Source organism: Rhinatrema bivittatum, chromosome 4 (genome assembly GCF_901001135.1).
Source record: "Rhinatrema bivittatum chromosome 4, aRhiBiv1.1, whole genome shotgun sequence".
NCBI classification, from domain to species: Eukaryota; Metazoa; Chordata; class Amphibia; order Gymnophiona; family Rhinatrematidae; genus Rhinatrema; species Rhinatrema bivittatum.
This window is the reverse complement of record NC_042618.1, coordinates 250,381,578-250,409,308: the sequence shown is the minus strand read 5'-3', so window position 1 is coordinate 250,409,308 and position 27,731 is coordinate 250,381,578. Positions and strand designations below refer to the sequence as shown.

Here is a 27,731-nt window from a genome sequence, read left to right as displayed (position 1 = left end):
AACTACGAGCGATACAATACGCCCTCAGAACCTTTGTGTCTCACCTCCGTGGTCATCGGGTAATGGTGTATACGGACAATCAAGTCGCCATGTTCTACATCAACAAGCAAGGAGGATCGAGCTCTTGGATACTATGCAAAGAGGCCATCACCATCTTCAACTGGGCCAACAATCACTCCATTCAGTTACAGGAACTTATCTACCCGGCATTGCCAGCACTCAAGTGGACAAATTGAGTCGAGTATTCCACCCACACGAATGGTCCCTCCATCATGAGGTGATGGAAACCCTCTTCCACAAGTGGGGAAGACCCTCGATAGACCTCTTTGCCACTGAACTGAACCGGAAGGTGACCCGCTTTTGCTCCGTGTGGCCCAGTCCCTGCAGGACCGCCCAAGACGCCTTTCTCATACCATGGACAGAACCGTTGATGTATGCGTTTCCACCGATTCCGCTCATCACACGTACTCTACAAAAGTGCACGCAGGACGGGGTTCAACTACTCCTGATTGTGCCAGCATGGCCTCGACAGCCATGGTACACACATCTACTGCAACTATCAGCAGACACGCCACTGCGCCTGCCGCAACGCGAAGACCTCCTGTCACAAGAGCAGGGAACTCTGCTCCACTCATCCTTGCATCTAACAGCTTGGAGGTTGAACGGGTCTTTTTTGCTGAACAAGGTTTTTCAGTGGCAAGTGGCAGAGATATGTGACATGGTGCTGCTCCAAAGGGTTAGATCCACTCACCTGTTCGCCGGACAAATTATTGGACTATTTACACACCTTGTACTCCGCAGGGTTTGCCACCGCCTCCGTCAGAGTTCACCTGAGTGCCATTGCTGCCTACCATAGACTCTTGGACGGTCAATCAATTTCATTACACCCGTCCGTTTCTAGATTCATGCGGGGGTCTCCTTCATCTTCGACCGCCAGTCTCTAAGCCTCCAGTACCCTGGAACCTCAACTGGGTTCTGGAACAATTAATGTTACCACCATTTGAGCCGATGGATTCGGCACATATTAAATACCTCACTTGGGAAGTGGTATTCTTAACAGCGGTTATGTCAGCCTGACGAGTAAGTGAGTTGCAGGCATTGGTACATTATAGCCCATATCTCCAATTTTACCACCATAAGGTACTTTTATGAACTCACCCAACTTTCTTACCAAACGTTATCTCTCAATTCCACCTCAACCAGTCCATAGAGCTTCCAACGTTTTGTCCGAAGCCTCATCGCAATGATTGGGAGAAATTATTGCACACTTTGGACTGTAAGAGAGCATTGGCGTACTACAAACAACGGACCAACTCGCAGAACAGACCTTCACAGCTCTTTGTCTCCTTTAATCCCAATGCTTCGGGTCTTCCAGTAGCTAAACGTATGATCTCTAGCTGGATAACCCAGTGTATACGATTCTGTTACGAAAAGCAGCAGTGCAAGCTGCCTTCTCAACCCACAGCTCATCAAACACGAGCAGTGTCAACGTCACTGGCTTATCTTCGACATGTAGCACCGCTGGACATATGCAAGGCTGCTACCTGGTCATCTCTTCATATTTTCACTTCCCACTACTGTCTTGATCAACAGACCACTGAAGATGCTAAACTGGGAAGAATTCTTCTACAAACCTTATCCACAGAGTAACTGAGTCGACTGTCACTCAGGTTCATCACACTTCAAAGGTATAAGAGACTAATAAAATTTCCTTCAGTGTGATGTGCAGCTTAGGACTCCCATGACAGCATGGCTAATTCAGCCTCGCTATCGACGGGAAAAAGCAAGTTTGCTTACCATAAACTGTGTTTCCGTAGATAGCAGGATGAATTAGCCATGCTGACCCACCCACCTCCCTGAACAGACGACTCCACCTTACGACCACGCTTGCTTAATCTCAGACTGAGGAGAGTCGATTCCAGCGCGGGAACTCACATGCAGCCTCTGAGCAAAGCTCTGACATCACTTTGAAGCTCTGCCTCCCGGGCCTGATTGACAGTTCCCATGACAGCATGACTAATTCATCCTGCTATCTACGGAAACACTGTTTACGGTAAGCAAACTTGCTTTTAGCAAATGTTCGGCAGGAGCTCAGTTGAAACACTGTTGCAGGCTCAAAGCATCACGTGACCCCTTTCCAGCAGACCATTCTTCTCTTTAAAAAATGATCTCTTGTTTAGGTTGATAAATGGGGCGTTCAAGGTTGAAGTTTGGGAACAACTACTCATACCTAAGCCATGCTGAATTCAGGTTTTGAGACTCTCCCACAGTCATCTACTAGGGGGGACATCTAGGAGCTGACAAAACTTGAAGAAAATGTTTTCCTCTATTTTATTGGCTGAGATTTACATGCCCTACTTGCCAGTTAATCTCATAACAAAAAACCCCTGTGTTATGATAATGTGTGTTTTGTGGATCCTTGGGTGCTGTGGAGATGACCACGCCCATGGGGAGGAGCCCCTTGAGGAGCCACAGCACTGGGCTAGACTCGTGCACACACAACACAGGATAAATCTTTTATTATACAGCTTGAGATCTCCACCAGAGGTGGCAGTTGTGAGGCAGTCTAGTTGTAGTTTCAGGAACCTCGGCAGAGGGAGCCCTTCTCTCCTAGATGATGTCAGGAGGTTCCGCAGCAGGTCTCCCAGCGAGGAGATACTGTGGATGAGAGAGACTGAGAAATAGAGTACTCACTTGGTGTTAGCTGTAGATATGTTATTCCACCAGGTATGTAGTTGAAGGTACAGGCACCGAGGCAGGGAGAGCAGGCCCTCAAGGAACGAGTACCTGTTCCCTGAAAGGAACCTGAAATAAAGCAGAGGGCCCCCGAGGAGCGGGTACCCAGGTTAGCATGTACCCCGAAGGGCAGAGAGAGAGAGCTTCCTGCGGCAGCACGGAAGCGGCAGAGTAGCGTAGTCAGGAACGGATTTGAGTCCTTGCTAACTCGGAGAGCTAGCAAATTGATGAAGGTAATATACCCGGATGGCAGGCCGTCAGCATGAGGGAACGCCCTCGAGGTTCGCGCCAAGGTTGGTACAAAGACATGGGTTGCGCGCGCGCAGCCTAGTAGGTACCTGGGAGGAGCAATGGCGGAAGGATGCACCATAGCCATTCTGGGAACGCCAGAGAGGTCGGCTGGAAGACGCGGCGGTAGCCATCTTGCCCAGGTAAGCGGGAGGACCCGCGAATAAGGTGAGGCAAGCGGGGCGAAGCCATCAAAGACTGACGGACGCAACATACTGTAGCCCAATTATTGCTGTTGTCCATAATATATACATTGTTTGAAAGAATCACTGTGGACATTGTAGGACCAGCAAAAAAGTCTTCTCAGGACCACCAATTTATTCTACCATTAGTGGACTAATGCTATTCCAGAAGTGGTACCGTTCTGGAATATGAAAGAGACAACCATAGCAAATACATTAGTAGAATTCTCAAGAGTCAGCTTACTGAAGGAGGTCCTCACAGATCAAAGGACCCCCTTTATGCCATCCATTATGAAAGAAGTCTACAGCCTTTTAAGAGTCAACATATGTCTGCAAACAGTCTACAATCTGCAAACAGATGGTCTCATAAAAAATTTCAATAAAACATTGAAACAGATGCTTCGAAAACAGTCATCACCAATGGAAAAGATTGGGATTGCCTCCTCCCCTATCCTCTCTTTGTCTTTCAGGTGGTACTTTAAAACTCAACATCTTTCTCCCCATTGTATAGGTGACAGCTCCTTGGTGTCCTCCATGTGGCCCAGGAAAGCTGGTAAGAGCAATTGGACTCCAGAAGGAATTTTGTGGGCTAGGCTGAGAAGGAACATAAGGTAAAAGCCCCACAAGCTACCTATTATAATTGATCTGCCATTAATCTGGACACCAAGTATTAGTCCTTCTTCTTCCCTTAACAGAGAGCAAATTACTTGTAAAGTGGCAAGGACTCTGAGGTTGTAGTAAAGATAGGACCTGTAAAGTATAAGATTTCTAGACTCAGTAAGAAGTAAAAGTTACAGATCCTCCATATTAACCTGCTGGTCTTTTAATTTGATCCATTGAGAGGACATTCAAGAGGAGTTTGGGCCTAAACTCCCTAAATCAGGTAGACCGGAGATCCAGTTTGTAGCCTAGCTGATGGAGAGCCAACAAAAGGATCTTGTTCAGCTAGTGCACTGGAATCAGAATGTATTTTGTGAGACCCTAGGGCAAACCCATATAATGAAACATCACATCATTACAGATTTGGGCATCATAATCAAACAAAGACCATATCAAATCCCAGAAGCTCAAGGTGATTTCTCAAGAAATTGAAAAGAGCAATAGAAGAGTCTTCTAGCTTCTGGTGCTCACTAGTAGTCTTAGTTCTACAACCAGATAGGACTATTCGCTTTTGCATAGATTTCAGAAAACTCAATGATGTGTCTTGCCTGGATGACTATCCTATGCCCTGAACTGATGAGTTAATTGAAAGACTAGGTATGCCCAAATTTCTCTCAACCTTAGACCTCACAAAAGGTTATTGGAAAATTCCATTGACCCCCAACTGTGAAAGGAAAAAATGGCTTTCTCCACCCCAAACGGATTGTTTCAATTTGCAGTCCACATGCTACCTTTTCAGCACCTTACAGACTGCTTACCCTGAGCTCACCATAGGGACATTGCTGTCTACGTAGATGACGTTGTGGTCTTTGATGCTTGGCCTTTCCACCTACACTACCTGGAATCAATATTAGCCACTTGACTGCAAACCCAAAGAAATGTGTTCTAGGGGGACAAGAAGTCCGATATCTTGGGAATGTCTTAGGCAGGAGACACATCCATAAATTGGGGAGGGGGAATAGCCTAGTGGTTAGAGCAGTGGGCTACAAACCAGGAGACCAGGGTTTGAGTCCTGCTGTCGCTTCTTGTGACCTTGGGCAAGTCACTTTACCCTCCATTGCCTCATCTAGAAAATTTAGATTGTAAGCCCTCTGGGGGTAGGGAAATACCTACAGTACCTGAATGTTAACTGATGTGATATCCCAGATCGAATGTCGGTATATAAAAATAAATAAATGTGGAAACAATAGCCAAGTTGAAATATCCGCAAACCAGGAAAGATGTCAAGTCCTTTCTGGGCCTAGTAGGCCATTACAAAGATTTACAGATTTTGTCATGAAAGCTGAACCTCTAACAAGAACAAGAAAACAGCTCTCAATAAAGCTCAAAGGGGCAGGTAAGGCAGATTTGGCATTCCAAATCCTAAAAAAAAGGATCTGCTTTAAGCACATTCTAAACAGCCTGGACTTTGATAAGCCTTTTTTCATAAAAACAGATGCCTCAGTTGTGGGCCTAGGAGTGGTACTACTACAGAGGAAGGAAGTTGAAGAACACCTAGTAGCTTATGAAAGCTGAAAACTACTACCCAGAGAGATCAGATATTCATTAGTCGAGAAGGAGGCACTCACTATAAAATGGGCAGTGGAAGCTTTGAAATCTGCTGGGACAAAAGTTCATGCTAATCATTGACCAAAAACCTCCTCAAGTGGTTGTATAAAAATAAAGAAACCAATTTGTGTGTCTTGAGGTGGTTTCTAGTCCTATAATATTTCTCTTTCACGGCAGAGCACTGACCAGGTTGATAAAACATTAATGCAGATTTCCTATTTCAAGGAGGAAGAACCAGAGAAGCAAGTACTTCCTGATGAAATGTGGTGCCTGAGGAGAAGGATATGTAAGGAACAAAGGGAAAGGGAAGGCACTTTTTAAAAACCCCCAAGAAGTAGACCGGACTACCTTAAAAATAAACTTAAACTTGCTGATTCACTAAGTGGGTCCTACAGGTTAAAACAGGTGGGAAGAAGCAGGGAGCTGGACTGCCAGGGAAGAAGATAAGCCCAGGACTCCTAAAGGAGGCACCAGGAAGCCAGCGGAGACCTTGCAACACCCAATCCACAAGGAAGAAAGCCTTGTCAAGATGTAGGACTCCTACCCAGAGAACTGGACCGGAGCAATCTCCAGAAAGGTCAGAAAAACTGCTGATTGGAGCATGCCAACAACTGGAACCCTTTTCTTTATTCAATACTTGTGTGCTTATGAGAAACCTGCAGACTGAAGTAAATCAGCAGATGGAACTCTTTATTTTATTCAAATTTTTGTGTTTCTGGAAAAGCTGCAGTCTGAAGGCAGCCAATAGTAGGAACTGAATCAATCTTTAGTGTTTCTGAGAGGGTGAGAGAGAAAAACTGCTTCAATAAATGTGAAATCCATCTCCAGAGAGCTATTGTTAAAAGAATCAAAACCCTAGCCTGGACTGGTGAATAGAAAGGAAAACCTGGCATGGATTCCCTCACACCCATCTCCTGATATCTAGAGTTATGAAAGGTCTATGGCACGTCAAGCCTCCAGTACAAAAAATTCTGGTTTCATGGGATTTGAATGTTGTGCTTTCTCAATTGATAAAGCCTTCTTTTGAGTTTCCAGAGTTAACTTTGCTAAAATTCTTGACATGGAAGGTGATATTCCTTGTCACAATCACCTCTGATAGGAGTGTCAATAAACTCCAAGCTCTTATATACTATCCACCATACATGCAGTTCTTTCATAACAGGGTAGTCCTCCGTATTCAGCCTAAGTTTCTACCGAAGGTTTTCTCAGATCTCTATATCATTTAATCCATCATATTGTCTACCTTTTTTCCAAGCCCTTATGCGCATGAAGGAGAGAAAACTCTTCATACCTTGGCCTATTACAAGAAACAAACTCAACCATATCACAAAACTTCACAACTGTTTGTCATATGATGCAAACCGGCTAGGCATGGCAGTTGCCAAACATATCTTGCCCAACTGGATATCTGAGTGTATTCAACACTGCTATATCTTAGTAGGATTGTAAGCTGCCACCTGGTCATCAGTTCACATCTTTACGTCCAATTACTATCTAGACAGCCTCTCAAGGACTGACAGTAGATTTGGACAGGAGGTTTTATGTTATCTGTACTTACAGTAGTCCATTCTTTACTTCTGTAAACACTCCATTGCAACCCTCTGCTTGGGACTCCCCACATGTAATAGATAATTAAGCCTGCTTATTGACAGAAAAAGCAAGTTTGCTTACTGTAAATGGAGTTATCTGTAAATAACAGGATGAATTAGCAATGGAATAGCTTCCCTGGAGGGTTGACTACGTAGCTAGAATTTACTTTGATTATAAACTGAGCAGGCTCACAAGGCAGTATCTACATGGAAACTCCCGCACATGCTCAATAGAGCTCAAAACTGTACTAACTAGGAGAGATGAGTTAGTTTTGTGCTGCTGGATCATGTCACTCCATGTGTAATGGCTAATTCATCCTGCTATCTGCAATAAGAAAACTTGCTTTTCAGAAGGAGGAGTCAGTCTGGCTTGGTTTCTCTATCCTTGCAAGTTCTAAAAGTATCTGAAAAAGTGGTAGAGGGTCCCAGTTCTTTTGAGGATCTTATGTTTATTTTGTAAAAGCTTTCCTTTGCACAAGTCTGTCAAGTTTTTGATTGACTTAAAATGGGATACTCCTGATCCAAGTCTGCTGCCATTGGACCCAAATAAACATATACTTTAGTACATCTGCCACCTTGAGAAGCAATAGCTATTGCTTCTGACTTGTGTAGGAGTTAATAGAGCATAAAATGAATTTTCTTTCTTAAATAATTACCATATTGATTTTTCTTTAAGCAATACTTGGTTACTGTACAGCTGTGGTGTAGAACTGTAAGAAAATATTTGTTTAGCAATTATGTAAAAAAGCTGGCTGTATTAAAGTGAGAGAAAATGAATTAATCTTCTTACTGCGACATCTTTGTAACATTTACATTTTTCTTACATTTATTTCAGATGCCTGCTTTGCTTGACAAGCAACATTTCCAGATATGTTGCAGACATTAAAACCTTGCCTCCAAATATAAAAGATAAATTAATCAAATTAATGAGCTTGAAAGGACACATAACAGATTCTAATATCAGTCAGGTAAGAATAATATTGAAAATGTTCCATAGAGGACAAAGTTCACCATTTTTATTAATTTTTTTTATTTTATAAACATTTGATATTCTGCTTTTTCCAAGCTGGTCTGAAATTAAATTCCAGTTACACTAATTGTGTGCTATGACTAATGTAATTCACAATAACGTAGGAAAATAAACCCAAGTAGGGAGCATAATCATGGAGTATATAAGAGATGATTAAATGTTTGAGGAGGACTATACTGATAATCTAAGGCGTAGCATAAGGTTTGGTATTAGTAATGGACTACTATTTGTTTAAAGGGCCAGGGTAACAGAAGATATAATAGGTTAGGGTCCTTGGCAAAAAAAAAAAAAGGCAGGTGCCTAATGTGGAGGAAGTAGAGTTAACAGGAGAAAGTCCAGTGAAGACCGTCATATGTACAATTCCAGTAGTCAGTGATAAAAGGAGTCTCTATTATTGTCTTGTCACAGTTACAGTTTTTGAAGTGAATTTAAGCTTCAGCCATGCCTTGTAAGTAAGGTAAGATGTCTCTAGGGGTAGGGATGGTATAATCTTGTTCCTTGGTTTTAGTGTAAAGTAGATGAATGCACCGTGTGAGCTCATGAGTATGCCTTTTCTATTGCTGGGCTTCTCTGGAACTCACAACTGGAGTAGCTATGATCAATGACTGACAGGCATTTAAAAAGGTGTTAAAGACATTCCTGTTTTTTTGGGGGTTTTTTGTCAAAATACTTTTTATTAACAGGGAAAAGCAGCGCACACATACACTTAAGGTCATGAACATAATGAGTAAATAACAGCATAATCAGTACTACAAGGAGAACATATAACAGGCAAAACACCCTCACTGGTGCTGATCCCTGGTTTTTAATGGTGTTTGTAACCCCTCGCCTCTTATCCCACCCTCCTTCCTATCCATACAGCGAGGCCCCGCTAATACGGTTTCTGGAGACCAATCTCAGTCATACACTACTCTTCCCCTTATCCCCGCCCCCTAACTCCGATGTAGACCATATTGGCATGTAGCCATTGTTCCTAAGCCCATCTTGTAAAACCATGGGGAAGGTATCAAAACATGAATTCCAGCAGTCACAATAAAATTTGTCCGGCTTCCGTTTCCCAGCCAAAAAGTCCATTCGTTCTAGCTGCAAAACAGAGGCCATTCTCTCGAACCACGCAGCAAGGGATGGTTTTGCCGTCGCGTCCGTCAAGATGGTACAACAGGCCAGCATGACAGCCACACGCTCGAATTTAACCTGCGAGCAGCCTCCAGTTGGCCTCCAGTCAGCGAGCTCATCAGCAACACCCTTCCTGAGATGCTGACAGGGAGGCCTGTACATTTGCTGATCACATCCATTTTAGCTGTCTAGAAGGGCCGCACTAATTGGCAAGCAAACAGGTGGTGAAAGAGTATGCCGACTGTCATGCCATATTCATTTAATACACAGAGGGGACTGAGTAAGCCGCATCCGAAATCGGCGGACGTCATCATAATAAATGCAGTGCAAGATTTTAAACTGTACTTCACGAAGGCCGACATCGGGAATTAGCTTGTATAAAGCGATAAAACAGGCTGTCATCTGTGGCACGGTGATGGCATAGTCCAATGTAGAAGTCCAACGGGTTGCCAGATATTTCAAGCGGCCGGCAGACCGAAGATTTTGGCCCATCTTCTTCCAGCTGGTGATGGTGCTGGCAAGACAGGCTATATCAAAAACATTAGTTGCAAAGGTAATTTCGTCTCTCAGCTCGGCTGGCAACCAGGAAACCGACTGCAGATAATGGCGAGCTTGAAGGTAAGCATAGAATTGCCGCACTGGTAATTGATAGATATGTGCCAGGGTGGCAAAGTCCAGCAGCAGGTGGGCTTCTGGATCATACATGTGAAAGGTAAAAACTACCCCCCTATCCGCCCAGGACTGAAAGACAGCACTACTCTCCCGGCCCGGCAAAAAGTCCTCATTCCCCAAAAAGGGTATTAAAAGAGATCGGACTCCTGACAGACCACTGCGCTTACGCAGTCATCTCCAGGCCCGTATACATGGATGTAATAATACCTTAGGATAGTTCGCTGCACAGCGCCCTCCCGGACGCATCTGTATGATGCTTAATGGGGAACCAGGGGCAGACATCCTAACTAACATTCCATTGTCCGAGTAGTGATAGGACCTCATAAGCCATTCCCCCACAAAGCGCAGTTGACAAGCTGCATTACATAATCTAAAGTCTGGCATATTGAGCCCGCCCTTTTCGCGGGGGTGCTCTAACACGCTAAAGGTAAGCCGGGCACGCTTCCCTCGCCAGCAGGGAACCATATGTAACAGATATATGATCTTGGGCACCAGTACCATTTTAACCAGGGCACATGTACCAAAATGAGACAGTGGAAGGGGGTTCCACAGTGTTAAGTGCGACTGCAGCTTAGTGATACAGGCAGAAATATTCAGAGCATACAGCTGTTCTAATTGTCACGGGACCCAAATCCCTAAGTATTTGAATTTACCGGGGGCCCAATGAAAGGGAAAGGAGCCCACCCAGGTATCCGTTTGAGTATTTAAGGCCAAGGCCTCCGATTTAGTATAATTTATTTTGAGGCCAGCAACATTCTGAAATTGATCAAACAGGTGAATGATGACTGGCACACTAGTTCGTGGTTTGCCAACAAACAACAAGATGTCATCAGCGAACACAGCAGTTTTAAGGGGGTGGCCCCCCCACACTAATCCCACTGAAATTCTTTTCCCCTCTGAGACGGATGGCAAAAGGTTATAGGGCTAATACGAACAATAGAGGGGGAAAGTGCCTTGTTGAACCCCACAGTGCAGAGAAAAAGCCTCTGTGGTTGTCCCATTAAGCAGAATAGTGGCGCTTGGGTTACTATATAAAATCTGCAACCATTGTAAATACTCGCCCGAAAAGCCATACCTCTGCAGCGCCCAAAACATGTAGTCCCAAGATAGAGAATCTAAGGCCTTTTTAGCATCTAGACTCAGGATCAATGCTTCTGCCTCTGCCTGATAACTAAGCGCTGCCAAAAGAGGCCTCATATTTCGTACCCCCTGGCGGCCCTTGCCAAAACCAGTTTGATCTTCATGAATAAGGTGAGGTAATATAGTGTTTAGCCGGGATGCCAGGTCGGTCGCTAAGATTTTCGCATCGATATTAAGTATGGGGCGATAGGTGTTGGGTTTGTGTTATGGTTTTGAGGTGCTTGAGTGGATTCGTAGGTACTGTGGAGATGACCACGCCCACGGGGAGGAGCCCTGTGAGGGACCACAGTACCAGGCTAGACTCGACACACGCAAACACAGATATTGTCTTTTATTATATAGCTGAGGTGTACCACCAGAGGTGGCAGTAGTGAGGTGATCCAGAGGTAGCAGTCCAGGGACCCTCAGCAGAGGAGACCCGTCTCACAGAGATGGTATAGGGAGATCCGGTTGCAGGTTCCCAGTGCAACAGAGCTGTAGATGAGACAGACTGACAATGTTAGATTACTCACTAGATGGTAGCTGTATAGGTGGAAATACCAGCAGACAGAAGCAGTTGTATACAGGCACCAAGCCAGGGAGAGCAGGCCCTTGAGGAGCGAGTACCTGATCCCAGATAGGCACCTGAAAGAAAGCAAAGGGCCCCCGAGGAGTGGGTACCCAGGTTAGAGAAATACGCCGAAGGGCAGAGAGAGCTTCCAGCGGCAGCAAGGAAGCAGCAGAGTAGCTCAGACCGGAGACTTTCCATCCATTCACGATCCTTGCTAACTCGATTAGCTAGCAAACAAAAGCAGGCTAAATACACGGATGGCGTGACATCACTCGCGGGGGACGCCTCCAAGGTTCCCGCCATGACATGGATAAAGATGTGGGTGGCATGCGCGCGTGCGCCCTAGGAGGCTCTTAGGAGAAACATGGCGTGAGGCTTTGCCATAGCCGTTCCGGGGACGCTGGAGAGAGCGTCTTGCAGACGCGGCGGTAGCCATCTTCCCAAGGCTAGCGGGGAGAGCAGAGAGAAAGGTGAGGCACAAAGGTCGAAGCCATCTGAGACCGGATGCAACAGTTTGTGACATTTTGTGGACTCTTGGTCGCAGTGGCGATGACTCCTCCCACAGGAAGGGGCCCCATGGGGAACCACAGCGATAGGCTAGACTCTAGTAAGCAGACACTGAGGAACGAAAGCTTTATTGTACTGCTGATGTAAGTTGAATCTTGCTTCAAGGAAGAGATAGTACTGTAAGCCAGCGATATCACAGTAAGCTCAGACAGTCTCTATAGATGATGGTCTCACCCGGTTGTAACAAGGTTGGGTACTGTTCTGCAGTACGGGATAAGCCGAACCTGAAGGGTGGAATAGAGCTGGAGCATAGCGATGCTCACAGAGGGGCAGTGCTGGTAACTTCCTTGGTAGAAGAATGGAGAGAGGGGCCCGAGTTGCAAGATACCCTGAGCAGGATAGGTCCTCAAGGAGCGAGTACCTAGTGCGCCGAAGGATCCTGGAAAAAAGTAGACAGGCCCCCCGAGGAGCGGGTGTCCAAGGTTAGGTAGTTGAACCCTGAAGGGCAGATAGAAGCGAGAGGCCCCCGAGGAGCGGGTACCTGGAGCTTCTGTGGAGCGAGTTACCCCGGAGGGTGAAAAGGAATCCAAGCGAGCAGATTAGAAGCGGTCAGAGTAGCAAAACCAAAGTCCTTGCTAACTCGTTGGGCTATAGCGGAGCAGAGGTTTAAATACCCGGAGGTACTGACGTCATGCGGTGGGGACGCCCCCAAGGTTCCTGCCATGACGTATTCAAAAGTGTAGGTGGCATGCGCGTGCGTGCCTGCCTAGGAAGCCTCAGGAAGAAGCATGGTGGACGGGAACACCCATGCTATGTCTGAGACGCCGAGGGTTTCGGCAATCAGCACCGGAAGCAGCTATGTTTCTCAGGGAGGAGAAAAAGGGTAGGAGAGAGATGAGGCAGAGCGGTCGCAGCCGTCTGCGACCGGACGTAACAGTACCCCCCTTCAAAGAGCCCCCTCCAGAACCTCTTCCTGGTGGTCTGGTTTTTCGAGGATGTGCGAGATGAAATTGACGTACCATGTCTGTATCCATGATGTTGGCCAGAGGTTCCCATGAGTTTTCTTCTGGTCCATAGCCCTCCCAGGAGATGAGGTATTCCCACGTCTTGCCTCTCTTATGGACATCCAAGATGTCATCTACGCATATTCAATGTCATCCTCTGTGTCCAGATTTGTGGGTTCTGGGATCTTCTTGGAGAACACTGAGAGCATCAAGGGTTTTAACAGAGAGACATGAAAAGCATTGTGTATTCTCATAGATGGAGGTAGTTTTAGACTGTACGTCAGATTTCCCAAGTGCTGAAGGATTGCAGAAGGTCCTACATAGCGAGGCGCAAAGCATGCTGAAGGTAGTTTAAGATGGAGGAACTTGGTACTCAGCCAGACTTTGTCTCCAGGCTGAAACTGAGGTGCCTCTCGATGGTGAGCATCGTAGATCTTTTTTACTTTCTGTCCTGCTTTGAGGAGCAGGACCTTAGTTTGCTTCCAAAGCTGAGATAACTGTGCTGCAGCAGCCTGTGCAGCAGGAGAAGCCACAGATAAGGGAATTGGCAGAGGAGGAAGTGGTTGTCATCCATAGACGAGTTGGAAGGGAGAAGATCCTGTTGATGTAGCAGGATGCGAATTGATAGCAAATTCTGCCAAAGGCAGCAGTTCCACCCAGTCACTCTGTCTTGAGTTAATGTAGGACCGTAGAAACTGTTTAAGTGTTCTGTTCATTCTTTCAGTCTGACCATTAGACTGAGGGTGGTAAGCGGAGGTCAAGTCCAAGGAGATATCAAATTTCTGACATAAGGCTCTCCAGAATTTGGCAGAGAATTGTACTCCTTTGTCGGACAGAATATGCTTAGGCATTCCATGAAGGCGGAAGATATAATTGATGAAGAGTTTTGCTAACTCCACAGCAGAAAGAAATCCCGGTAAAGCTATGAAATGTGCCATCTTGGAGAAGCGGTCAACGGTGACCCAAATGTTATTGTTCCCGTTGGAGAGTGGTAAGTCTACCACAAAATCAGTTGCTATATGTGTCCAGGGTTCATCGGGCACTGGCAAGGGTTGTAGCAGACCCCACAGACGTCCAGCTGGCAGCTTTTGCTTGGCGCAGACAGCGCAGGAACCCACATAAGCTTGTACATCCTTTTTCATGGTTGGCCACCAATAATACCGCTGTAACATAGCCAAAGTGCGACTCTGTCCAGGATGGCTGGCTAGGCGGGAATAGTGTGCCCACTTCAACAGTTTCTTCCTCTATTAGGTTCCATATTAGGAGCTACCACCCAGGAAAAAGATCTAGGCATTAAAGTGGATAATACTTTAAAATCGTCGGCTCAGTGTGCTGCAGCAGTCAAAAAAGCAAACAGAATGTTAGGAATTATTAGGAAGGGAATGGTTAATAAAATGGAAAATGTCATAATGCCTCTATATCGCTCCATAGTGAGACCGCAACTTGAATATTGGGTACAGTTCTGGTCGCTGCATCTCAAAAAAGATATAGTTGTGATGGAGAAGGTACAGAGAAGGGCTACCAAAATGATAAAGGGAATGGAACAGCTACTCTATAAGGAAAGGCTGAAGAGGTTAGGGCTGTTCAGCTTGGAGAAGAGACGGCTGAGGGGGGATATGATAGAGGTCTTTAAGATCATGAGAGGTCTTTTATTTATTTTTATTTTTATTTAACATTTTTATATACCGGCATTCGTAGGACACATCATGTCGGTTCACAATTAACTGAGAAAGGAAAGGAAATTACATTGAACAAGGGGGGTTTAACTGGGAGAATTGGATAATAATTGGATAAAAGGAACAAGGTAAAAAGCGAAGAACGAGAGAAAAGAGAAAGCAAGCATGGATAACTTAATTGGAAAGATATGGGTTTAAAATTACATATTACATATGTGAACTTATTTACAACGTTGGGGGGAGGGGTGAGGGGAGAGGGAAAGGGGGGGAGAAAATATGCGAGAGGGGAGGTAAAGGTAAAGGAGAGATTGATATGGTAAAGAAGGCGGGGGGGGGGAGGCTTAAGAGGCGGGGGGGGGGGGGGGGGGTGGGGTGGGGGGTGGGGGGGGGGAGTTAGGGGGAGCATGGGGTGTGCTGGAAGGTCTTGAACGTCTTGAACGAGTCTTGAACGTCTTGAAGGTCTTGAACGAGTAGATGTGACTCGGTTATTTACACTTTCGAATAATAGAAGGCCTAGGGGGCATTCCATGAAGTTAGCAAGTAGCACATTTTAAGACTAATCGGAGCAAATTATTTTTCACTCAACGCACAATAAAGCTCTGGAATTTGTTGCCAGAGGATGTGGTTAGTGCAGTTAGTGTAGCTGGTTTCAAAAAAGGTTTGGATAAGTTCTTGGAGGAGAAATCCATTAACTTCTATTAATCAAGTTTACTTAGGGAATAGCCACTGCTATTAATTGCATCAGTAGCATGGGATCTTCTTAGTGTTTGTGTAATTGCCAGGTTCTTGTGGCCTGGTTTGACCTCTGTTGGAAACAGGATGCTGGGCTTAATGGACCCTTGGTCTGACCCAGCATGGCAATTTCTTATATTATTATTTCTAACCACAACCGTCTTCTCAGCGGGTACGACATGAGTGGCTGCAAGAACCACTCTCCCGGGGTCAATGATATGATGGGGTTCGTCAAGCACATCCTGTGATGAGAAGGATTGTGACAGGGCATCAGCCCGCACGTACTTCTCTCCTGGACGGTATTTCAAGAGGAAATAGAATCTGTTAAAGAAGAGTGACCATCTTGCTTGATGGTGATTGAGTCGTTGAGCATGTCTAAAATACTCTTAAGTTCTTGTGATCGGTGTACACTACTATCTTATGTTGCGCGCCTTCCAGCCAAGGATGCCATTCCTCAAAGGCCAGCTTGATTGCGAGTAACTCTTTGTCTCCGATTCCGTAATTTCTTTCGGCAGGCGAGAATCACCTTGAGAAGAAGGAGCAGGGATATGGAGCACATTGGATTTGCTATACTGGCTCAAAACTGTTCCCACACCGACGTCCAATGCATCGACCTCGACGAGTGGGCGATGTGGGTCTGGATGACGGAGGCATGACTTTTTTTGAAAAGCCTCTTTGAGAGTCAGGCTGATATGGTTTCAGGCGACAAGTTGGTGGGTTTGGCTCCCTTTCTGGTCATAGCAGTGAGAGGAACTGTCAATGATGAGTAGTTCTTAATAAAGGAACGGTAGTAGTTTGTGAAGCCCAAGAAGCGGCACAGAGCTTTCAGGCCTGTAGGTTGGGGCCAATCCTTGATGCTTTCTAATTTCTTATGGTCCCTCTGAAACCCATTTTTAGAAACAATGTAGCCCAGGAAAGGTACAGACTCCTTGTGGAACTTGCACTTCTCTAGTTTTGTGTATAAGTGGTATTCCCGCAGGCGTCTTAGAACTTTCTTGACGTCCTCTTGATGTGTTTGTAGATCTTGCGAGAAGATCAGAATATCATCAAAATATGCTACTACATATTTATTTTATTTTTATTTATTTTATTTAAGGTTTTTATATACCGGCAATCATGAGAACATATCTTGCTGGTTTACATGAAACAGGAGTGCATTATTGATATAGTAAGTATATTGATATAGTAAGTCCCGTAAGATGTCGTTCATCATATTTTGAAAGACTGAAGGTGCGTTACTTAATCCGAAGGGCATGACGAGATATTCGAAGTGTCCATCGCAGGTGTTAAAAGCTGTCTTCCATTCGTCTCCTTCACGATTGCGCACCAAATTGTAAGCTCCTTTGAGATCCAGTTTAGAAAATATCTTGGCTCCCTGGAGTCTGTCAAATAGTTCAGAAATCAAGGGTAGGAGAATACCGGGCCTTGATGGTAATTTCATTCAGACCCCTGTAGTTGATGCAGGGACGTAAGGTGCCATCCTTTTTCCCTACAAAAAAGAATCCTGCACCAGCAAGGGATTTGGAGGGTCTGATGAATCCTTTTTGAACTTTCTCTTGTATATAGGCGGACATTGCCTTAGTCTCAGTTGCAGAAAGAGGGTAAACTCTTCCCTTTGGAAACTCCGTATTAGGTTTCAGGTTTATAGTGCACTCAAAAACTCTGTGCGGAGGGAGTACATCTGCTGCTTGTTTAGAGAAGACATCCTGGAAGGAGGCGTATTGTGGTGGTAAGCCAGGTAGCGATGGTGTAGTGGGCATGCAAATTAGCTGCAAGACTTCCACGAGACACCGGCCATGACAGCCAGGTCCCCACTGGGATAATTCCAGCATGGCCCAATCAAACTGTGGCATATGTTCTTGTAGCCAAGGTAGTCCAAGTACCACCAGGTGCATGGCCTTTTCCAATACGAGGAAGGAAATGGATTCAGAGTGTAAAGCTCCGGTGCGCAGGCCAACAGCCTGGGTAATCAATGAAACTTCTCCAGGAAGTGGTTCCCCATGGATTGAAGACAATAGCAATGGTTTAGCTATTGGTGTGGTAGGAATCCATAGATGTTCTACTATGCATTTTAAGATGAAATTTCCTCCGGCTCTGGAGTCTATAAGAGCGAGAGTCTGAAATTCAAGGCTTCCGTAGAGTAGTGCGACTGGTAAAGATAATTGAGGAGTTGGAAAGGTGAGGCCTAGGAGAAGTCCTCCTGCAGATCCTAGGCCTGTCAGATGGGACAGGTTTAGACGGCATGGCCTGATTGGCCACAGTACATGCATAACCCCATGCGTTTGTGAAAATGTCTTTCTTTAGAAGTTAAATGACTTCAGCCTAGTTGCATAGGCTCATCTTCGTCTAAGGGAGCAGACGGTAGGCTTGAGGCAACTGGCACAGGTTTAGGGCGGTTAGCTCCTGAGGCGGGCTTTCGAGGACTCCTACCCTCTTGAGTTCGGTCTCGAATACGGCGGTCTGTTCTCCCAGCCAGTTCCATAAGAGACTCAAGGGTATCAGACAGGTCATGAGCCACCAGTTCGTCCTTCAAGCGAAAACTGAGGCCCTCCATGAAGATAGCACGTAGACATCCAGTGTCCTAGTGTAGTTCGGATGCTAAAGTCTTGAATTCGATCACATAGTCTGTAAGTGGCTTATTACCTTGCTGGACGTTAAGCAGAGCAGATCCAGCGACAGTCTGAGGAGCCGGGTCATCAAAGACAGACTTAAAAAGTTTCAGGAATCCTGAGAGGTCATTCAGGATAAGATCTTCATGTTCCCATAACGATGAAGCCCAAACCAAGGCTCTTCCTTCAAGTAGAGATATGATATAGTTGGTCTTGGAAGCTTCTGTGGGAAAGAGGGTAGACTGCAAAGAAAAATGCATACTGCATTGGTTGACAAACCCTCTACACATCCGTGCTTTGCCCATGAATCGGGTAGGCATGGATAACGGTACGGTGGTCTTGACAGTCACCACCGGAGGCAGCAATTCTTTCACTGGAGTTGCTGAAGTATTCAGTTGTGCATGTAACTGATTGAAGGCAGTAGCTAGGCTTTCCAGAGACTTTGTTGCTCGGTGATCCACTGGGATAGGCAAGGAATGGCCTGCAAGGCCACGAGCTGAGCCGAGTCCATGGAGTTAGCAATCTGTTGGGTTTGTGGCATGTTGTGGACTCTTGGTTGCAGTGGCGATGACTCCTCCCACGGGGAGGGGCTCCGTGGGGAATCACAGCGACAGGCTAGACTCTAGTAAGCAGATACTGAGGAAAGAAAGCTTTATTGTACTGCTGATGTAAGTTGAATCTTGCTTCAAGGCAGGGATAGTACTGTAAGCCAGCGATATCACAATAAGCTCAGAATCTCTATAGATGATCTCAACTGGATGTAGCAAGGTTGGGTAGTGTTCGGCAGTGCAGGATAAGCCTAACCTGAAGGGTGGAATAGGAGAGCTGGAGCGTAGCGATACTCAGATTGGTAATGCTGATAACTTTCTTGGTAGAAGAATGGAAAGAGACACCTGCGGTCTGAGGTGCAGGATACCCTGAGCAGGATAGACCCTCGAGGAGCGAGTATCTAGTGCACTGAAGGATCCTGGAAGAAAGTAGACAGGACCCCCGAGGAGCGGGTGTCCAAGGTTAGGTAGTTGAACCCTGAAGGGCAGATAGAAGCGAGAGGCCCCCGAGGAGCAGGTACCTAGAACTTCTGTTGGAGTGAGTTACCCCGGAGGGTGAAGAGGAATCCAAGTGAGCAGCTTAGAAGCAGTCAGAGTAGCAAAACTGAAATCCTTGCTAACTCATTGGGCTATAGCGGAGCGGAGGTTTAAATACCTGGAGGTCCTGACATCATGCGGTGGGGACGCCCCCCAAGTTCCCACCATGAAGTATTCAAAAGCGTAGGTGGCATGCGCGCGCACCTATGAGGCCTCAGGAAGAAGCATGGCAGACGGGGACGCCAGTGCTGTATCGGAGATGCCGAGGGTTTCGGCAATCAACATCGGAGGCAGCCATCTTTCCCAGGGAGGAGGAAAAGGGTAGAAGAGAGGTGAGGCAGAGCAGTTGCAGCCGTCTGCGACCGAAGAACGCAACAATAGGATCATACCTCTAAGGGATCTTTCCCCGGTTTGGGAAGTACCACAATGACAGACTGATTGGAAGCCACAGATGTTCCATTGGTATGTAACAGGTCAGTATAGTATTTTTGTAAAGGGGACAGGACAAGAAACCTCAAAATTTTGTAATATTCAGAACCAAGGCCGTCTTGTCCAGCAGCTTTACCCATTTTCAGTTTCTGGATCATAGAATAAATTTCTTGAGTAGTGATAGGGCCATTTAACACTGTGATATGTTCCGCCATTAGTCTGGGCCACGGAATCACATGGAAAAGGGAGTCCGCGGTCTCCTCATCCAAGGGTTTAACTCCATACAGTGATTTATAATAGCTTAAAAACCGAGCCGCAATAGCTGCGGGGGCTGTCTGGTGTACACCCTGACCATCTTTGTTACCCACTATGGATGCCCTCTGCCCTCTAGGTCATACTAAGTGAGTCATGAGTCGACTTGCCCGGTTACCATGCTGATAAAGTTGATATCGGTAAAAGCGATGGGATTTAAACGCCCGTTGATGTAACAAGCAATTTAAAGCCTCCCGGGCCCTGTCCACCTGTGCTTTGGCTTCAGCTGTCATACTTACCATGTGATGTTCTTGGGCTGCCTTAAGAACCGCAGTTAGTCTCAAAATTTCCGCATTACATTTTTTATTTGGCTTGGCCACATAGGCTATAATAGCCCCCCTCATTACCGCCTTCCCTGCTTCCCACATCATCGCAGGGGTGACCTCCGGGATGTCATTGTGAGCCACGTACTCCTTCCAGCAACCTTGTAAATAGCTGTGGAACGCCTTATCTAAATATAAATCTGGGCACATACGCCATGAGAATGGGGGTCTGGCACTGGGTCCACATTGCAAGACCATTGTCACAGGAGCATGGTCCGAGAGTGAGATGGTACCAAAACTCGCATCTTTCACCCTGGAGAAGCACTGATCCGAGATTAATAAGTAATCCAACCGGGAATAAATATGGTGTGGATTGGAAAAAAACGTAAAATCCAGTTCACCAGGGTGGAGAACCCGCCAAACGTTCAGCAACTGCAGTTCCCGGCACAATAGGTTATTGCCCATGTTTTGATCTGTCTCAGAGATAGGTTTAGGGGGGGTTGTTGTCGAGGTGCTTATTAGCAACTATATTAAAATCTCCGCCTACCACCAAGCTGCAGTCGGGGAAACTCAGTCAATAAACTTACCAGGGTGGTAAAAAATGCCGGGGAATACACATTTGGGGCATATACGTTACAAAGTGCTACTTTCTGCTGGTATAAGTCCCCACTGTAACAATATAATGCCCTTCTGCATCCTGGTTGGTGCACATGAATTGAAATGGCAGGTTTTTGTGAACGAGGATGGCAAACCCCCCCCCCCCCCCTTTTATGCGTAGTGAAGGAGGAATAATAACACTGGCCCACCCAATCTCTCTGTAATTTAGCATGCTCTACATCCCTCAGGTGGGTTTCTTGCAGGAACACCACCTGTGCTTGCATATGTTTAAACATGGTGAATAATTTTGTCCGCTTAACTGGCGAATGGATGCCATCCATGTTCAAGGAAACAATCTTAACTTGTGCCATAGCACTTAGGTAGTATAAAAACAGATAGGAGCCCCAAAAGGAACTCCGTTACAGATACACTGAACTCCCCAAGATCTCCCAGCCTAGATCTTGGAGAAAAGTAAAACATCAACACTACACGCCACGTTATAGAGTCTTCGCCCAGGTCTATATTTCCCTTTCTCCCCCCCCCCCCCCCCCCCCAATACACCCTCAGCCATTCCAAGCATCCATACCACTCGTACCACAAACATACATACAAATCTCCGCTCCAAGAGGCTCAGAGCCAACCCAGTTCCGTACACTTGTCGCCGGGTGTCAGGTTCGCCCTCCTCCGGCCCCACTCCCTCCCCACGTGTCATTGTTTAGCTCTGTAAAATATGCCAATGCCAGGGTAGAGTTCTGAACTGAACAACAGTGGGAGCCCCCTCGGGCACTCAAGTGTTTCCTCTGTCTCCTGGGTGTGGTCGTGAAGTAACACATAGAGTGCAGACATCAAGGAATGTCAGCCCAGGGCCCACAAATGAGTTCTAAGATAGGGTTTTATAGGTCGAGCGACTACTTGTGAAAAGTGAAACTCCACCGGGTGGCTAGGCCTCGAAGAGCTGTAGATTCCGTTTCGGAAGAGATAGCTGAGAGAGCCACCCTGGTCCACTGAGTATTGAGCCCGGACCATGACTGAGAAATACAGGCTAACTAGAACCACCCCTTCAAACTGGGTTAAACACAATTAGGTAACAGGAAACTTTCCAACGTGCTGTTTCTCTCTGCACACCACTTCAGACCGCTTCAGGTTGCGGCAGATTTACAATGAAGCCATCCGCCTCCTCCTTTAAGTTGAAAAACAGGATTTTGTTGGCATGGTGAACACGTAATTTTGCTGGATATAGCAGGGCAAACCTAATGCCCCTCTTGTGCAACTCTGTGCAAGCAGAAGCCAAAACTTTCTGTTGCGCTGCTGTTTGGCGGAGCAATCATTAAACAATAACAGCTCATGGCCATGATAATCCACCGCTCCTTTCTTCCGATAGGCTTGTAGCAGTTGGGTTTTATGGGCCCAATTCAGGATACGAGCCATGACAGGCCTGGGCCAAGCACTGCCTTCACGCAATGATCCCACGCGGTGTACTCGCTCACACTGTAGGTGCTCTGCAGCCAGCTCCAGCCCAGCCTGCGTTGGAAGCCAGTTCTCCACAAAATCTCTCAACTCACCATCTTTTACCGCCTCAGGGAGACCAATAATATTTAAATTGTTTCTTCTGCCACAATCTTCCTGCTCTTCTATTTTGGCAAGCAGTTCGCACTGCCTATGTTGCAGGTCTGCTACGTGGCACTCATGTTGCTAGACTGTCTCCCAAATCAGACAGGGTGTCCTCAGCCACATGCAGGCGTTTAGAGTGCCCTTCAATGGCCGATTTAATGACCTCTATGGAGGTCTGAAGCTTAATTAGTCTCCCGTTGAGGGCATCAGTGACCCGCTGCAAAACCTTTTGCAAGGCATCTTCTGTAATAGAGGCCATCACTGTTTCCCCGGTCTGAGCCGCTGCCATCTTGGCTGCGCGCGGGCGGTGTGGTTGGCGGTCAAAGCTGCAGCGGGAGCTTTTATTTCTCATTACCGGCGCAGCATTTCTCCTCGGCTGCTGGCAGCAGATAGGTAAGATGCACAAATTGAATGGCAAAATCGATACTTTTTGTGGGGTTTAAGGGAGTGGGGCCGCGGAGCTAGTCTCCCCTGCTTCTCTCTCCTTCACGTCATCGCCGGAAGTCCGACATTCCTGTTTTTGAATGCTTTTGATACAGATACCTAGATTTATTTAGCCTATTGTCCCTGGCTTCACATACCTATGGTAAACTCACTGGCTGAGTCATGTTGATATTAGTTTGATGTTATGTTTTTATGAATGTTTTATTGTACCCCACTGCAAATATTAGAGTGAGCGGGCTACACATTTTTTAAATAAATAAACTTAATAATCTAGTGGAAGTTGAGTCGGGGAGAGGAAAGGAAGGACATTTGGGAGGAAGAAAGTTCTCTTGCAGGAGTATAGGATAACAATTGAGAGAGAGAGAGAGAGAGAGAGAGAGAGTTGTTTACACACCTGATGACAAAGTAAAGAGTTTTAAATTGTATCCGGTATTGAACTGAAAGCCTGTGCAATTGATTTAATATTGGTGTTATGTGATCTGTGTCATATGACTGTGTGGAATAATGCTAAATGCTGTTAGAAGAAAAATAACGAGTATAAAACACAAAAATGCATATGCTTATTATAAAGTTACAAATGTTTGTGGAAAGGTTAATTCTGGATTTAAAAAAAATATTGCAAGTCATTTTTAATCTACAATTACTGCTTATGTTTAACTTGGTACTGTACATTTCTCCTACACAAAAATACCCTTGTTCTTACCTCTAATACAGGCATCCCTGGAACATTGGAAAAATGTACATGCATCAAGAAATCTAGACTAAGCTTGATTTCTACAGTATTCACTGTATTTTTATGGGGTAATTTTCAAACTGCCCGCAGGGCTGCAAAGTCTGGGTGTGTGTGTAAAAGAAGAATTCTGCATTTTTGTTCTGTGGACAAATATCTACTAGATGGAGCAATACTCATGTAATATATGTTTGATCCTTTGCATATTAATAAAAGTCCTTTTGCATGTAACTGAAGCAAGAAACTATGATTTACTTATTAGATCCTGCACCCTGCAGTAGAAAGTCTTAACCTTCGGGACTGTGATGTCACAGATAATGCTCTACAGCAACTTAGTGACTGCAAGCAATTAAAGAAAATAAATTTGAATTCCCGTAAAGGAGACAGAATCTCAATCACATCTAAAGGTATACTTAGTTCATTGTTTAAATTGGGGAGCTTCTACTGAGTTTTGTTTTGGAACTGGCATGAAGATGGTACATAGAAATAAAGGTCAACAAACACGACAGAGGTCGGGGGATAGGCAATGCTGGTTCATGAGTATGACAAGCCGATTGGGTTTTCACAATATCAAGATATCCATATGAGATGAGATGCATTTGTATGCACTCCATTGTATGCAAATGCATCTGTTTGTTTATTGTGAATATCCTAAAAGTCCAACTGGCTTGCAGCGCTTGAAGATCAGAGTTGCCTGCTCCTGTCATGGTAATACTTTTTAATTGAACTAACAATACATTTGTGACTAGCTTTCAAGGGAGAAGTTACATAGCAATTAAGTACAACACATATAGTGCGCATATGCTGTTGCTTAGCATAGGCACATCTTGTAAAATCAAAAGGAAGTGAATATTAGAAAGTATGTTTAAACAAAAAAAGAATTGTTTTAAAATATTACTTAACATAATTTTTGATTAATAACTGGATCATGAATCCAAATGTGTGTATTAAAAGATTTAGAATCCTCTCAATCTTACAATTTTGGTGGAGCACAATAAAACATCCATAATAAAATAAACATACATGACAGGAATGCTAACATGTATAACATCATGTTGATACGCTGCCAGAACACATGGACCATCAATATGGCGGATGTTGCTTTTTTTTTCTTTTTTACCCAACTGCCTCCTTGAAGAGAAAAGCTTTTAGTTTCTTTCTGAAACTTTGGACATTTCCATACCTCTGCGCTCATCTGAAAAAGTATTCCACTATTGTGGACCAATCCCTGAAAATGTCTTTGCCCTTGTTTCTTCCAGTGTGATCTAGGTTATTTATGGAATATCTAAGAGATTCCGTTTGGAAGATCTCAAAGATCTGTGTGGCTTATAGGCATTAAGGAGTGCACTGACATATGAGGTCGTATTTTCTAGAGCTCTGTGCACTAAGGTTAAGATTTTAAATTTAACCCAGTTGGTAGACAACAAAGGGACTGCAGTATTGGGGTTATATGATCCCTAAGTTTAGGGTCAAATAAGACCTTTGCTGTGGAATTGTGCACTACTTGCAGTGCTCATGTAGATGAACTAGATAGGCCCATAAACAATGTGTCTAAACTTGAAAGTACAAACAACTGCACCATGGTATGGAAATCTGTGATGGGTAAATTATCATTTAATCATTTTAACAACTGCAATTTATATAAGGTATATAAAGGGAGACATGTGATGTGTGAACATAAGAAATTGCCATGCTGGGTCAGACCAAGGGTCCATCAAGCCCAGCATCCTGTTTCCAACAGAGGCCAAACCAGGTCACAAAAACCTGGCAGTTACCCAAACACTAAGAAGATACTATGTTACTGATGCAATTAATAGCAGTGGCCACTCCCCAAGTAAACTTGATTAATAGCCGTTAATGGACTTCTCCTCCAAGAACTTATCCAAACCTTTTTTGAACCCAGCTACACTAACTGCACTAACCACATCCTCTGGCAACAAATTCCAGAGCTTTATTGTGCTTTGAATGAAAAAGAATTTTCTCCGATTAGTCTTAAATGTGCTACTTGCTAACTTCATGGAATGCCCCCTAGTCCTTCTATTATTTGAAAGTGTAAATAACAGATTCACATCTATTCGTTCAAGACCTCTCATGATCTTAAAGACCTCTATCATATCCCCCCTCAGCCATCTCTTCTCCAAGCTGAACAGCCCTAACCTCTTCAGCCTTTCCTCATAGGGGAGCTGTTCCATCCCCTTTATCATTTTGGTTGTCCTTCTCTGTACCTTCTCCATCGCAACTATATCTTTTTTGAGATGCGGTGAGATGCACTCACCAGGGATCCGGGTGCTGATCCTCTGAAACCTGCCATATTAAAGGCTACAGCCATATAAAACCACCCAAAAGGAGATTAACTTGCCGGATAGTCTGCTTACCCTGACCTGTAAGTCAACAACAGCCGGAGATGACCACAAAGCCGCCAAGAAAAGACAAAGTAAAAATCAACGGATCGGAGCCCAAGATGGCCAACAGCCGGAGAACTCTAGACTAATTGCAGTAACCATTTCCTCTGGCAACAAATTCCAGAACTTAATTGTGTAATTGAGTGAAAAATAATTTTCTCTGATTAGTTTTAAATGTGCTACATGCTAACTTCATGGAGTGCCTCGTAGTCCTTCTATTATCCGAAAGAGTAAATAATAGATTCACATTTACCCGTTCTAGACCTTTCATGATTTTAAAGACCTCTATTATATCCCCCCTCAGCCTTCTCTTCTCCAAGCTAAACAGCCCTAAACTCAAAAGTCCAAGCAGAAGTTGGCTTTGATACTAGAGAAGCCACAGGCACACTGGAAACCCTTAATGGAGTTCTCAAAAAGTCTGGGGAAGGATACCTTGATAAATGGTGAACAGACTCCACTTGAAGTTGGTTTCTCTAAGTTTGGTTGGGGGCAAGCACATGAGTTAGAGCAAGAGGCATTCTCTGGTTCAGAGGCTCATAACCCGACTCTTCAGATTGTTAGAGAAAGAAAGAAGAAGCTCCAGTACAAAGTAGGAAAGGAAATTGAAAATAATAAAAATGGGTTCCTACTTAAGGATGTAACACTAGCAGGGACTGACAACTTCAGAAGCTTGAACTGGGGGGGGGGCTGGGTGGAGGTATATAGTATGCAAGAGAAACCCTCAGAACACTTTAAGGGCCCAGCTCTAAGCATCTGGGCCTGGTCCACCTTAAGGAAACAAAAAAAGGAATAGCCGAAAGTCCTTCAGAAATCTCTTTATTAATTGCCCGACTCTAGGCCTGAGTTTCGCCCTTCAAAGGGCTGCTTCAGGGGCTATAAGAAATAATATAATAAATAATTTAATTAGAATATGAAAAAATCATAGCAATTAAAATATGGTTAAACACAGACACAAAATCAGATCAACATAAACAATTCAAGTTCATAATAAAAATTCAATTCAATTAATTATATTCTAAAATGCAAAATAAAGGAGAACAAAAAGGAATGAAAATTACAGCAAGATAAAAACACGAAAAAAAGTGTTATATCAACTAAAACAATAAAATGCACCTTACAAACACACGTGCATTAATAAAGAATTGAAAACTAATTTGACACTATAATAGACAATTCTATGAGAACATACCTGATTTAAATCTAGATTGGCATATTCATAAGTGTGCTCTGTCCATGGAGGTTCATCACAGACTTAAATGTAAAAAATATTATTAGTATAAAAAATCATATTAATAATTTTTTGGAAAAGTTGAAGTCATAAAAATATTATAAACCATGGTTACCTCACAAAAACACAGTTAATGAGCCTTCATATTCACACTGTCCAATTGACTGCACGAGTGGTGTGTATCCATCCAACAACAAAAGTTCTCAATTGCGATTGAAGCAACTTAGACAAAAGAATGTGTACACAGGTTACAACTGATGTTCTAAATTAAATAATCCGATAAAAAGATAAAAAATGAAACATGATTTTTAATTTACAGAGTGTGCAGAGGTCGCTTTGTTCTCTAAACATACGATGTCTATCTGTCTTATTTGAACAGAATTCACTTATGCGAATAACAGTGGCAATGTTTCATTTAAGTGACACTTGTAGAAGAGAACTTTAAATCTAAACCCTATTTTCTAAAGAAACTGACCAACGTTGTCAATCTTGTGACCATACTAAAAAAAGTATAAATATATATAAAAAAAGAACCCATGTACTACCGACTCAAAATCAAAATTATCAAACATGATATATTACTACCTTTAA

General features: G+C 44.5%; 1 protein-coding gene across 4 annotated transcripts in view; it reads left to right on the top strand.

The window, feature by feature from the left end:
* Positions 1 to 27,731, top strand: part of AMN1 (antagonist of mitotic exit network 1 homolog) — a 325,940-nt gene that overhangs the window by 48,479 nt on the left and 249,730 nt on the right. For all 4 annotated transcript variants that reach the window (XM_029600018.1, XM_029600014.1, XM_029600015.1 and 1 more), the window contains 2 exons: positions 7,839 to 7,971; positions 23,773 to 23,917. In XM_029600018.1, the coding sequence (XP_029455878.1) occupies positions 7,930 to 7,971; positions 23,773 to 23,917 (187 nt within the window). In that variant the 5' untranslated portion in view covers positions 7,839 to 7,929. The remainder of the gene's footprint in view (positions 1 to 7,838; positions 7,972 to 23,772; positions 23,918 to 27,731) is intronic.